The sequence below is a fragment of the Bactrocera dorsalis genome, chromosome 2 (assembly GCF_023373825.1).
Source record: "Bactrocera dorsalis isolate Fly_Bdor chromosome 2, ASM2337382v1, whole genome shotgun sequence".
Lineage (NCBI taxonomy): Eukaryota > Metazoa > Arthropoda > Insecta > Diptera > Tephritidae > Bactrocera > Bactrocera dorsalis.
Window position 1 is genome coordinate 80576056 of NC_064304.1, and position 15323 is coordinate 80591378.

Sequence of the window (15323 nt, forward strand, 5' to 3'; positions counted from 1 at the left end):
GAACTTAGCCCTTCTTTACTTGTTTTAATGATTTTTATAGTTATTTTATTTACAATTACTTATTATTAACCTAGAATCGAATTCACAAATATTCGATTCGCTTAATATAATAATATTTTGAACGCAAAATGGATCAAATCGAGTCATACCTTCTCATGAGTTCCAGATATCGAATGCATTGAATTATGTCACTCTGATCGAGTTTAGACCATTTATTTGTTCAAATATGGGATAAATTTATAAAATTAGTTTGGCGTGCTATTATTTTTACCGTCGATATGTAATCAATATATCGACGGCAAACTTTACAGTGATCCGTTTCTTTTTCTTTTACTGTTATTTTTCGTAGAAAACACGTAGTGGAGTGTTACCCCATGGCAAACGCCCTCAACCCCTGCGAAGATGTTATGGGCTATCAATGGTTGCGTATCTCTGTATGGATTGTTGTAACCCTTGCTGTGGTGGGCAATGTGGCTGTGTTGGTTGTATTTATTTCCATTAGGTGAGTGAACAGTTTATTTATACAATTCATTACTTTATATATAGAATATTACATATTTACAAGCATATTACCTATTTTCCCCATCGCTCAGGTCAGAGAATCCATCAGTGCCGCGATTCCTAATGGGTCACTTGGCTTTTGCGGATTTATGCTTGGGGTTGTATTTGCTGCTGATAGCCGCAATCGATGCGCATTCCATGGGCGCCTATTTTAATTACGCCTACGACTGGCAATATGGTATGTATACATACATATGTACATACATACAGGTATAGTATATTTACATATGTGCATTAATAGGACAATGGCTCAGTGGGAAACTATTTTAAGTCGTCACTTATTGTCGTGGAATGTTTGTTTTATACCCTTGACAATATTTTCAACATTTTGTTTTTAAACAATTTCCTATTAGTACGAGTCGGAGTAAATATGTTATAGTAAAACCCTGTAATGTGGGCTAAAGATTAGCATACTTCTATCACATACAAGTATTCTTTTTTTTAAGAATTTTATATCTAGAAAATTATTTGGGGCATTTGTCTTATTTGCATTGGCACCTTCAAATTGTTCTTCAGTTAAATCAGGCCATCATGCATTTAAAGGCCTGTTGATTGAAACATTCTAATTACGTGGCAAATTCATTGCAGGGGCCGGATGTAAGGCCGCTGGCTTCCTAACGGTTTTTGCCAGTCATTTGTCGGTCTTCACCCTGACGGTCATTACCATCGAACGTTGGATGGCAATTACGCAAGCGATGCACTTGAATAAACGCATTAAGCTCCGAGCTGCCTGCTATATTATGGCCGCCGGCTGGGTATATTCTGTTGTGATGTCATTGTTGCCACTCTTCGGTATCAGCAACTACTCGTCGACGAGGTGAGTACCAAAATAATAACAATGCTCTTGGTTAATTTCTATTCGGTTATATTCTGCACGAGTAAGTTCAAGCCACATACATAGACACTTTTTCACCACGAGTTAAATGGTCTACTCTGATAGAATATAAACATTTTTTACATGGATATATACTCGCACATAGATGTGTTAATTGGGTGCATAAACGGCTTCGGAGCTAAATTGAATTTCAAGTCAGCTGTGTTTAGAAACTGTTTTTTGACAAAAGTTTTATCCAAATTTATTATATTTTCTTCCTCACTTTAATTAATTAAAAATCGTGAATAAAATAAATAAGAATGAACTAAGTCTCCTCCATGAGAATTTCGATTTTTATTAGAGACTATTTTTATCACGATAGGCTTGTGATTTATTTGAATCAGTTACCCTTATTGGAACAATCTATGACTATCAATCATACGCATGTAAAAATAAAGAAACGGTGAAATATGTTTTCTTTTTTGAAAGAAAGATCTTTAACAAGTTGCTTAAGTGTGATTGAAAATTTGGTCAAGATAGAACGCCGTTCCGCTGTGAAACCTTGGTCAGCAGGACCTATGTATGTTTTCATATTAAATAGCTTCCTAAATCTAAAAAGTGCTTTGAGCCCAGCACATATGTATTTGTTGAGGTGGATATTATCAATTCTAGCTGTCTTTCCTTATTCTTCGAAAATATGACTGCTGAGATGCTTCAACGTCAGTCATATAAAAGCTGGACAATGGTAAAGAAAGCGCCTTGATGCTTCCACCTCCTTCCTTCCTGCAAATAACTTGAAGAATAATAGAAACAAATAGTGATGTAATGAATTTAAGAATGAGGGGAGACAACTGTCAATTGGTTTGAAAATAAGTATTCTGTGTTTCCTGTTCTCATTCTGAAATTCATAATGTCACGCTTAAATTTTAGTGGTGTATGCTTGGTCACATCTATCACAGTCTAAACCAAAAACATTAATTGTAAAAGCATGGCCTAAACTACATACATATATCTGTTTCATTCTTGATACAACTTTGACCATTTTCGGCTGGCAAGATTTTTACTTTCGCGATTTGGGGGCAACAAGAATTTGCCCCGACCAGGACACGACTAAAAACCCCAAAATTGATACAGTTAGGAGTTCTGACCAGAGACTAAGTTCTGATACCACGGGGAGAAGTGAGTCGTCGGGGTTCGTTCTAATTTGCTTACTGTCAATATGGCCGGGTGCCGCGCACAGACTATGGCAGAGATTTTAAGTGGGCCTCGAATCCGCCATGGTGGAAAATACACTTATTCCACTAACTAAATGATCACGTTTTGCTCCGAAGTTCTCTTGAGGAATGTACAAAATAAATACCAAATGATACCCAAATTAGAAACTTGATATCCTTTTGCAGAAATTACTACCATTTTTCGTACATACATATACACTTATATACATAAATTTTTCGACTCGAGGAGCCAACTGCTGGTCTCAAAGTGAATTAACCCAAAGCTGGATGAGTGCTAGTATGTGGCTTTGACATTTTAGTCGTTCTGCAACAGCCAAACACGTCCAATATTTATTGTGATATTTTGGTCATGATCCATATTTAGAATTTATAGATCTTCACAGTATATATATTCCGCCAGTGTTCTTGAAAGGAAGATTAAAAAATGGGTTTCATTATTTGTTTAATTTTTGTTCGTTTTCGCAAGAGGACTGAAGAAAAGCGTCACTAGCTTTGAAGAAAAATAATTCAAAGAAAAGAAAGAAGCAAAAAAAAAGAAATGCATTCCATTCTTAATAGGAATCACATTAAACTTATTTTTTTTAATGCTTCGTTCCGGCGTGTCGCGGATTTCAATACAAATCGCGCGATTCGGGTTTCAAAATGATTAAATATTTTGTGATATGGATCGCGATCCATCAATATTGCATTCTAAACAGTTGTGGGATCGATTCAAAATCAATGAATCTCATTTGGGCAATTCTAAACAGCCAATTTACAAACATACTTACATATGCAAGTGGAATGTGTAGCAAGCGTCTAACGGTAGAAGTCTTCAATAGTAGCTCAAGTAAATGTGTAATTTACATGCATGGAATAGCAGATTATAACCATTTACAGAGTAATTAATAGGCATGCATTTCACGGTTATATACACCTCTTATACATTTGTGTCTATATACCATATACATATGTAGCTAGTTAGTCGAAGCATTATGCACTTTTGTGGTTCATTTGTGGTTTGAGGTTGAGAGTGAATTATGGACAAACGCCATTCGTGCATTTGTGTGCATTTATAGCAAATAACCGTATATCAGCCGATAAACCGCAAGGGATGTACATATCTTAAAAAGATCCTCTGAAAACTTACTTAAATCCCATAAATATCTTTCGAGTTATTCGATATTTAACACAGTTCTGGAAACTTCAAATAAGTTTTCTCAAAACTATATTTTTTGAACTGGCGACTACTGCAGCTCGAAAACCGCTCTCTGTAGATTTCAATGAAATTTATACTGCATTTTGAAAAAATGGACCATCTGATAATCAAACAATTTTCTTTTTTTTCTAATGTTAAGTGATAAGCACAAACAGCCATTACTTTGAAAATTATTATTTATTAAAATTTCTGCCAAGTCAAGTCAAGTGCTCTACTTATTTTTACTTTTATAAAATAAAATAATTTACTAATAAAAAAAAACAAACAACAACAATTGTAATTTATTCATGGCTCTGACTACACCTAATCCCTTAATATGAATAACGTAGGTTGCCTTTCATATTTCGGGATTAGAGATATAAAATAAAAAATAACACTCTGATTGAGGTTCCTCCAAAAATATCTTTTAAGCGTATCAACTGCCTCTTTAGGTGTCACAAAACGTTACCTCTTACTTTATTTATTCGTATGGGAATAGAATGAAGTCGTTCGATGTCTTAAAACACCCAGTCGACTGCTGTACGAGTATACTTTCGATGTCATACGCGTAAGTCCACAATCCATTTGTCACGATGTCATAGATGTGTTTCGAAGCGATTTGACAAATTGTAACAGTTCCAACGAGAAACAATTTCTAAATCTCACGATAGGTCAGATGAAGATGTTACAATAACACTTTGCGCCAAGCAATAGTTCCTAAAACAACAAGTGATTTTGGACGATCTTACCGAAATTCATCTTGGAGTGATCTACGACCTCTATTGGATTCACCATACTATTGATAAACACTGTTCCTTAATGGAGCTTTATCGTCAAAAATTGAATCAAGTTCAATGCACTCTTGATGACTTAATCCATGCCGAAAGTTGTAAAAATAAACGCGCGAAAATGTTCGAGATTTAATCCCATTATTTGGTTAAGAAAAATACTTGGAGTTACAATACAAATAGCGCTCGTAGAGTCAACCTAATGATACTAAATGCATACTCCATTAAACAAGCATACAACCTGCAAAATTTACAATATTCAGCTATCGGTTATGAACTATAGAATTTAGCAACCAATGACACCAATACATTGCCTCGACAAACCTAATATCCCAATATTTAATTTAAACTGTATGTTATAATAAACGAGTTAAGACAAGGTAACTCAAAATTCTTGGGTCCTGCCTTGATTAACAGGAAGCAGCACCCATCTACAAATGTGTCCGGCAACTTCATAATAAGACTTAAGAACAGTTTATACTAAGAGGTACCGGTTGCAGATTAAATAACTCAAAGTCTGTACTTCAAAGTTGGTTAGCTTTTCGTTCATTGTAATTTAAATTACATTTACAGTGGAATTTGGGTATAAAGACAGTTCTGAAAACAGCGCACTATAGTAAATTATTATGTCATACAGGGTTTTCCAATAAAAGTGATGTGATTTCTTTTCTAAAGAAAAACACTACAGATTAAGGGAATTGAATGTTTTCTTTTTTAAAAGGAAGTACAACCCGTATAATTAAGTTCGGAAAATAACATAATTCAAATGGCCTCCACGACTTCTTTGAAAGAACATATAAGATGAACCCAATTTTCGAGTACTTTTTCCACTAAATAAAGTCCTATGTAATGAATAGCACATTCTAAATCTTTAAGGGAGTCTGGTTTATTGCTAAACACCAATGATTTTGAATAATCCCACAAGAAAGCCATTCAATGTCTCAATTTCTTCAAATAATCGAATCTTCAAACCTTTTTCGCAACAAATCAGTTGCCCCGTCTGATTAGAACCGGATATAATCAGGATCAACTTCTTCTAATTGCGGCAATAAAAAGTTGGTTACCATCGATTTACATATACCGCTCTCCATTGAGAGCCAGTTTCTTTTCGACAGAAGTACAAACCGATGATTCCACCAAACCAAATCCACACCAAATTGTCAATAGGTGAATGTAATGGTTCGACGAATAGCGGGCACGGTGAATGATTATTACGACCAAGAAATTACAAAATCTCACTATAGGTTGAAATTGGAGATCGATTACTTTAATCATAAAATTGAATAGGTTGTGAACGTTGTTCTTGCGTTCATGATTAAATCGTAAAAATTACTGAATAAAACAAAAAAATGTGCAGATTATGATATATTATAAATAGTCGAGACGACAATTAGAAATCATATCATCTTTATTGGAAAACACGGCATATGAATACTCGGAAGTCCATAAGTCTAATTGGTTCTGAGATATTGAAATGTGTATAACAATAGCAAAATGCAGATACAGTAGAGGCTAATCCGAATCAATTAAAACCGACCCCTATCCGGAATATAAGGGAATCCGGATTACCAAAGACATATCAGAACGATGTATGTATGTATTAAGAAAAAATATTTATAAATTTCTGTTTGTTTATTATAACAAACTAGCTGACCCCGCAGCCGTTGTCCTGCGTGAAATTATATGGTTTGTAATGAAAAGAAAGTTAAATTTCTCATTTCATTTTTTTTTTGTAACGCAGCTTTATAAACAATATTTTTCGGTTTCTGTTCCGGTGTACAGAAAAGATGGTTTTCCAACTCGTGAGCACGCCACGGCCGTGTAAAAAAAACCCAGCATTTCCAAATTTATGGCTCACACTATGCGACTATCTTTAGGTCCTGTTGATTGACTATCTTTAGGCCCGGAAGTATCAACCGAAATTTAAGCATTTCCAATTTTTAGCGAAGACGATGTAAAATGTCTTTGACAATGTCGAGGTTTATATCGAAAAGTATGCGAACTTCATTTTCATTCCAGTGATTAGCGTGATCCAGCATTTGTAAATCTACTGGTTGCCTTTCTGCGTAACTATTCGACGATCCAATATTCCATGTAACGGGTGATTTTTTTTGAGGTTAGGATTTTCATGCATTAGTATTTGACAGATCACGTGGGATTTCAGACATGGTGTTCAAAGAGAAAGATGCTCAGTATGCTTTGACATTTCATCATGAATAGACTTACTAACGAGCAACGCTTGCAAATCATTGAATTTTATTACCAAAATCAGTGTCGGTTCGAAATGTGTTTATCGACAAATTTTGTTCAGCGATGAGGCTCATTTCTGGTTGAATGGCTACGTAAATAAGCCAAAAAATTGCCGCATTTGGGGTGAAGAGCAACCAGAAGCCGTTCAAGAACTGCCCATGCATCCCGAAAAATGCACTGTTTGGTGTGGTTTGTACGCTGGTGGAATCATTGGACCGTATTTTGCTGATGCTGTTGGACGCAACGTTACGGTGAATGGCGATCGCTATCGTTCGATGCTAACAAACTTTTTGTTGCCAAAAATTGGAAGAAATGAACTTGGTTGACATGTGGTTTCAACAAGATGGCGCTACATGCCACACAGCTCGCGATTCTATGGCCATTTTGAGGGAAAACTTCGGACAACAATTCATCTCAAGAAATGGACCCGTAAGTTGGCCACCAAGATCATGCGATTTAACGCCTTTAGACTATTTTTTGTGGGGCTACGTCAAGTCTAAAGTCTACAGAAATAAGCCAGCAACTATTCAGCTTTGGAAGACAACATTTCCGAAGAAATTCGGGCTATTCCGGCCGAAATGCTCGAAAAAGTTGCCCAAAATTGGACTTTCCGAATGGACCACCTAAGACGCAGCCGCGGTCAACATTTAAATGAAATTATCTTCAAAAAGTAAATGTCATGAACCAATCTAACGTTTCAAATAAAGAACCGATGAGATTTGAAATTTTATGCGTTTTTTTTTTTAAAAAAGTTATCAAGCTCTTAAAAAATCACCCTATATTTGATCACATACATTTCCAAAAATATTCTATTTTGTTGTTTTTTATTTAAACAAACTTTTGAATAAAAGGGATAAGTTCACTAAATAGGCCTATGCAAGAACAGTTAGTAAGTGCGAAGTTACCCAAAATGTGCCGTTACTTTTTAGAGAATATTTACAAATGTAGACAAAGGCATGTGATCAATTAGTTGACTTTATGAAGTAAATGGGTATTGATCGCCGTAATATTGCTCCGAGATTCAAGTATTTCTTTTGATTCTTTAAATAATAGTTGTGGAATCGTTATATTCTTGTTTCTAGTAAAAGGTGAGTTTTTTTTTATTGTTTTTCTTTTTATTTTCTTAAGTTTGGCTTGACTATAGATGAAAAAACTAAGTTCAACAAAAATGGACGAAATCAAAAGGTTTATTCATTTAAACATAACACATAGAGAAATTGCAAGACTCGTTGGTGTTTCTGTAGGCGTGATTTCAAAAATAAGACTCGTTATGTGTAAAAACACTCCTGACGAAAAGCCAATTTTGAATGCCAACCGGAAAGGCGTGATTTCAAAAATAAGACAATCAATGAGCCCATTATGTGTAAAAAACACTCCTGGACGAAAGCCAATTTTGAATGCCACCCTGGAAAGGCGCATTGTTAGGCAGATAAAGTTTGGTGTGCATGAGAATGCGGGCCAAATCAGACGTAATCTCCTCCATAGGGATGGAGTAAATGTAACAAGTGAAGCTATAAGGAAGAAATTGCGGAAAAACGGATTCCACGGACGTGTCAAAGTTAAAAAACCACTCTTGACAAAACGACACCGTAAATTGAGACTCCAATTTGCAAAAAAATATAAAACCTACACCCAAAATGACTGGATGCGAGTCATATGGTCCGACGAGACAAAAATAAACCGTCTGGGAAAAGATGGGCGTCAATGGATTTGGAGGAAACCCCGAGAGCCTTTGACAAGCCGTATTGTTCAACCAACGGTCAAGTTTGGAGGCGGTAATGTGATGATGTGGGGGTGTATGAGGATGGAGGGGGTAGGAGAGTGCGTAAGAGTTGCCGGACGAATGGATGCCAACCAATATGTTGTTATACTTCAACAACGTTTATGCAGGAGTCGGGAAATGTTGAGCAAGACTTATTGGACGTCATCTTCCAGCAAGAATCTGATCCGAAGCACACTTTTCCTGTAGCTAAAGCTTGGCTACAAGACAACGGGTTTGAAATGCTCGACTGGCCGCCTCAATCGCCAGACCTCAACCCAATCGAACATGCTTGGGTTGAGGTCAAGCGTGCGATTTCTGATGGCCAAAGTGAGTGTCAGAATCTAGACGATTTATGGCAGAAGGCTAAAAATTCCTGGCAAAATATTAGCGGAGATTTCTGTAGAAAGGTGGTCGAGTCCATGCCCAAACGAATTGAGGCAGTAATCAAAGCAAAAGGGGGTCATATTAAGTATTAAGTAAAAAAAATCGTTTATGTCAACCAATTGATCAAATGTGCAGCGTAGACATTTTTTTAAATTCTGTAAAATCTAGCAAGTATTTGAAAAACAAACGTGTTAATTTTATTTTATTACTTTTAATTGTTTTGTATATAAAATGAAATTGGATTGTCATTATAAATAAAAAAAGTTGCAAACAAAAACCTTTTTCTGATACCCAGGTGTGATCAAATAGTTGACATACTGTATATAGATAATACACATGTTTCAAAAAACAAACTTAAAACAATACATTGAGAATAAACGTTAGAAATTTGTATGTATCAAGCGGTGTAATAAAATTCTAAATTTAATTGAAAAAATTGGTTAATTTTGTTTGGTGAACGCTTTTTTGTTTAGCCTCCATTGCTCGCTGCCGTAGCGTTCTTAGAATACTCAAACTGTCCGATTCAACGTTATTTTCCTCTGACCATTGTATGCAGGTGCTGAAGCTTTTAATAGCGTCTTCATGTTTAGCTTTTGGTTCATTGTTTTCGACTTCTTCAACGGAGGAATCGTCGTCACTATGGAGAGGTAAAGGGTCGTTATCTCCAATAAGCCATTCACTAATTTCAGATTGTGGCAGTTGATGATTGTTATTATTCATTCTCTGCAACAAAGGTCCGATTTCTGTTAGCTCTTGTGCATCTTCACGCTGTGACGTCCTTTCTTTGAGAACAGACAGAAAAACGCTATCATCTGGATCCTCGTCGGCATCGGAATTTTTTTCGGTATTAACTATATCGTTATTCTCTGAAAAGGGAAGAATTTTTTGCCAACATTTTGCTACTGTATCAGACGACAGCTTGTCCCAAGAATTCGCAAGCAAAAAAACAGCATTCTTTATTGTGAGATTTTTAATAACTTTGGAAACATCATTTTCTTCCAAAGACAGGATATGCACCAAGAGGCTTTTGAGATAATACAATTTGGTTAAACGTATTGCGTTTTGGTCCATTGGTTGGATAAGAGCTGTGTAGTTAGGTGGAAGAAATATGGTTATAATTTTACCATCATCGCTCGTAAGCTGCGCAACCGATGCGTGACAAGAAGCATTATCAACTAGTAAAATAGCTTTTCCATCTAGGTTGTTTTCCGCTTGAAAATCCTTTACTTGTTTGACAAACGACTCGTGAAACCATTTTACGTAAATAGTTGAAGTCATCCAGGCATTTTTTGTCGAGTAATATTCAACTGGAAGATCGCTACAGTTCTTAAAAGCTCTGGGATTTTCCGCTTATCCAATGACCACCATTTTAAGTTTATGTGTGCCATCACCGTTTGCACAAGCAAGAAATGTTACTCTCTCTTTAGAGGTTTTTCTCCCTGGAGCACTTCTTTCTACAGCAGACACCCATGTTTGATCAGGAAGTAATTTCCAGAATATTGCGGATTCACACAAGTATGAAACAAAGCGCACGTATAAGTGGCGAAATAAAGTGCGAAGCGAATGTAGTGAATAATAAACATGTGATCCGGATTAGAGAATACTGATAGAGAATGTCGGTCCGGATTACAAGGGACATAATAGAAATTTTGAATTTTTTAACTCTGTCCGGATTACAGTGAAATCCGGATTAGGCCGTGTCCGGATTAGCGGGCTGCTACTGTAATAACCCTTGGTGATTTGATTCTTGAAACTCATATGAATAGTTTCTGATAATTGTTTATTATTTTATCCAAAAGAATTTTCGTAAACACATTCATATTTAATATGCAACGCTTAGTAACAATTCAAAGTTGCTAAGAATAATTTATTAATAATGTACTTTAAATATATTCTACAGTATTTGTTTACCGATGGAGATAAGTGACTCTTATGACACAGCTTTTCTGGTGGTCATTTTGGGTTCAAATGGCATGGCATTCACCATTATAACGATTTGTTATGCCCAAATGTACAGATCACTCGGCAAAGAGACACGTCATGCCCACAGCACACATCGAGGAGAAATGACTGTAGCCAAGAAAATGGCTTTACTGGTAAGCATTATATACAAGTATATATATTTTCCCAAAGGTCGTAGGCTTTACAAATGTAACTGTCTGCTTTTTAGAAAATTTGTCAGACAATTTGACATGAATTCAGTGTTTGTGGCTGCAATAACTAAAGTTATTTTGATATTGCATTTAATGATATTAATCAGCAATTAGTGTATCATAGGTTTCACTTACTCACTTAGTAGTTAAAAGTCTTCACAGGTTTTACTTGGGGATCGAAGCCAGAACTTGCTTAGGAATAATTCAATTCGCTATACCACAGTGCCAAATGTTTTTTCTTTGTCGAGTAAGTGTCAACCCAAACTTTCGTCATAAGGCCAATCAAAAGACCACGCGGTTTGCATGGACTAAACCTTAAAGACACATTCCGATTTGCAAGACTTGCAGAAGTGCGGTATCATAATAATAAAATCGTCTACCGACACAGTATATTCACTTAGATCGATCGAAGACCCAGCGAAAAACGTACCCCACCTCATAAATTTGCTGTTTTTACCTGTAATTTAAGCAAAACCAAGACTTATGGTCGTAGGTATTTGGTCAGAAAACAAATAAATTACTTTAAGGAAAACATTGCCTTAGCATATGCAAATATTTAATCGATTCAATTAATTTTTGCAGGTCTTCACCAACTTCTCCTGTTGGGCTCCTATAGCCTTCTTCGGTTTGACCGCGCTTGCGGGTTATCCATTGATAAATGTGACAAAGTCAAAAATTCTATTGGTCTTCTTCTACCCTCTGAACTCTTGCGCCGATCCGTATTTATACGCGTTGCTCACCTCTCAATACCGCGCGGATTTATACGCGCTGCTCTCCAGGTAAGTGGCAGTACAAACCAAATATTATGCATGTTAGTAAATCTGTTGCAATTCGATTAAGTTAATAATTCTGAAAAAGAATCTTTCCTTCCAGATTTGGGATTTGCAAGAAGAGTGCGATGAAGTATAAGAACAGCATATCGGCTCCATATACCACCACGAATGTCACGGTGCAGGGCTCCTCTCGTCAGCATCGGAGTTCGTCGTCGTCCAGCCGGCAAGCCGAGTTGCAATTAATGCTGAAAAATCATGAAGAGTTTGTGTAACTCTGTATCCCTTAGATAATACACATACAAATATAATCGTACTTATGGACAATCTTACTAAGTAAACGAAATTAATGAATGAACTCGCTTGGAATCCGGGTGAGACTGTGGTGTGTTAGTAAATATGTATTTTTTTTGTTCATTTGCAAGAAACCGAAGTATGAGTTACATAATAGCTAGCAATGTTATTTGTGTGGATGTGAGCTTTATAACTAGAAACTTCAATTGTGTTATTGAAGAATGTGCCAATCAGAGTAAAAAATGAAACAATCAACCAAACATACAGACACATACAACTCTGCAAGCTTTAATCCTCGTTATCTAATAAGACAATGGGACTTGGAAACAAATAGCGCTCCAGCATGCAAACGCAACCAGCTGAGGCTTACCAGAGTTTCATAACCAATAAATATTCAAAGATTTTGACTGCAAATATTTTATGAAGATGTGATTGTGTACACTTGTTGTTGTAATTGACTTTACTAGAAACTTAAGTAAATTATTGCTGAATTCGCATATGTACTTGTACATAAATATATACATGGATGGGAGTATTGACAAGAGAACAAGGACCCAGCAGCAAATCGAACTAGTTATAAATTATCTTACATTTACACTTTCTGATATTAAGTTTGCCACGAAGCTTGTAACACCGGGAAGATAACATTGGAAACCCTATAAAATATATGTATATGTAAATGATCAGTATGTTGAGCTGAGTCGATTTAAAAATCAAGTTGTCGTAAGATCTGCTGTTATATGTCAGACGCGGACAGACTTCAAAAAAGACCAATAAAGCTACTTGAATCAAACAGTCACAGTAAAAAAATGTGAGTGTCACAAGTGAAATGTCTCGGGCTGTTTGATCGAAATAACGGCACCAAAATATCGTAATTTATATTTCAATCAGTCTGGTTTGACATAAATTGTTGAGTATTTGGAAAGATGATTGATTCAAAGAGTTTGCATACCAATATTATGATATGTAAGGGGTTACATGGGTTTCCTCGGGTAAAAAACAGACTTTTTTTATACCCTGAACTGGGTATATTAAGTTTGTCATGAAGTTTGTAACACCCAGAAGGAAGCGTCGGAGACTATATATATAAATGATCAGTATGTCGAGCCTGGCCGTCTGTCATCGAAGAAATTGTTCAGATCGGCTTACTATAGCATATAGCTGCCATACAAACTGAACGATCGGAGTCAAGGGTTTATATGGAAAACTTTCGCATTTGACGTGGTATCTCCGAAAAAATTATTCAGATCGGGTTACTATAGCATATAGCTTCCATATAAAGTGAACACATAGTTACTAAAAGAAATGCACCTTTGAAGGGTATATTATCTTTGGTGCAGCCGAAGTTAACATTCTTTCTTGTTTCAACAATTTTTTCTCTTATAAAAATGAAAAATTTTATTATTGTTTTTTTACATAAATACAATATTAAATTTTGAAATTTTTTGCTTTTGCTACCAAGTTGGGGATATCATATAGGAAATGCAGCGAATGTCGGGTGAAAATAGAAATTCGCAAAACTAAGTGATTTCCTTGAAGAATTTCCTTGTCTTATTGAACTGTTTAAAGATAAAAACCAGAAAGCGAAAAATTTTCCGATTCACCTAAGTTATAATTCCGCTTTTGCCAACAAATAGTTTATTGACTATTTTTTATTGCAAATGGGTGGTGAATGAAATGCATTTTGGTGTGCTTGATAAGTCGAACACTTCTCTGAAACATTGAACGCTGAGTCTTTGGAATAAATATACATATACCATATTACAAATATTTACATCATATAATTGTATTATAGTTAGCTATTAAGACAATTTAAAGTGCTGCTGAATGTAGATATCAAAAAAATGTACATGCATTTCGGAGATTTTGTATTTATAATCAAATCGTATTTTTGTACCTACATACATAGATAGTCACTACTCCAATTACTTAGTTACCACTCGTCGACATTTAGGGAAGCATACAATTTTCGCAAAAACTCAATAAATGCAGAATTTATCCCGAATAGTTTTGAGAAACCCGTTTAGTCGTATTCGAAATGACTTCCAGTTCTCCATACCTCCCCAAATTCGTCACGTTACTAAGAGTATTTTCTATAAACTTACACTGAATTCTGCATTGAGTAAGCATTTGTATAATTTTACTAACAGATTAAGTTCGAAGTCTAACGAAAAATACGTACATACATAGATATATTTTTAAATAGTAAATAATGTCTATATATTTAAAAAAAAACTGGCAAGTAAATCTTCATAAAACGGTACTTAAGTTTAGTTATGCATGTAATCATGTAATTATATTTTGTTCTGAAATCGTTATATTTACACTTCGTACGATATCTTGTGATACCTGAGTTAGTTGAAATATTTGAAAAAGAAATTATTTATAAGCTAAATTAAAATATAATAAATATCACATTTCTTTACATTTAACCAACTTTATAAGCAACTTTTCCCTTTATTGTCACAAATCGTGGAGCTTTTAATAACTTTTATTAAGCTCTTTGCTTGAACTTGACAGTTCAATGCTCTATACATACAAAATATATGTATTTGGATATTACTGCAAATATGTACATATGTATGTAATGTCGACTTAAATATTTTTGAAAGTTTTCGTTGCTTCAACTAATTTATTGTATTTATTTAGCGCTTATCTATTAAATATATATCTATATATGATTAAAAATATATGTAAATGTATATAAGTACTATTTTATATATTAATCTGTTTTATATATAGGGAATTATAAATGTTTTTAACTTATTTATAAAAATATAATTGTGAAAATCTGTTATAAATGTTGACTATAAATAAATGTAATATAAACAACAATAAAGAAAATAAATAATATGGTTTTAATGTATTTGAAAAAATTCAGAAGATTCCTAAAAAATAATAATGGGAACATTTTTGGAAAAAAACTCTAGCCTCGATTGTTATTAATTAACTAATATTGGGTAGTCGAAAAAGTCTTTTCGTACTTCTAATCAAATTTAAATTTTTTTTTTTTTACATTTATTATAATAAATAAATATGTATGTATGTATGTACCATTTTGTTCGGCCACTTTTTGCCATTTTTTCGCGAACGGAAGCTAGCGAACCATTGTTGTGCTACTCGAACTGATATAGC

General features: G+C 34.9%; 1 protein-coding gene across 10 annotated transcripts in view; it reads left to right on the forward strand.

Annotated features, from left to right (window-relative positions):
• LOC105226623 (follicle-stimulating hormone receptor) overlaps window positions 1-14726 on the forward strand; it is a 69411-nt gene extending 54685 nt beyond the window's left edge. For 8 of the 10 annotated variants that reach the window (XM_049447233.1, XM_011205591.4, XM_019990427.3 and 5 more), the window contains 6 exons: window positions 350-502; window positions 594-739; window positions 1150-1378; window positions 10872-11067; window positions 11707-11903; window positions 11983-14726. In XM_049447233.1, coding sequence (XP_049303190.1) covers window positions 350-502; window positions 594-739; window positions 1150-1378; window positions 10872-11067; window positions 11707-11903; window positions 11983-12169 — 1108 coding nt within the window. In that variant the 3' untranslated portion in view covers window positions 12170-14726. Of the gene's footprint in view, window positions 1-349; window positions 503-593; window positions 740-1149; window positions 1379-10871; window positions 11068-11706; window positions 11904-11982 lie in introns of those variants that run through there. The other 2 variants (XM_049447236.1, XM_029550341.2) reach the window with 2 other exon arrangements.
• The last annotated feature ends 597 nt before the right edge of the window (window positions 14727-15323 follow it).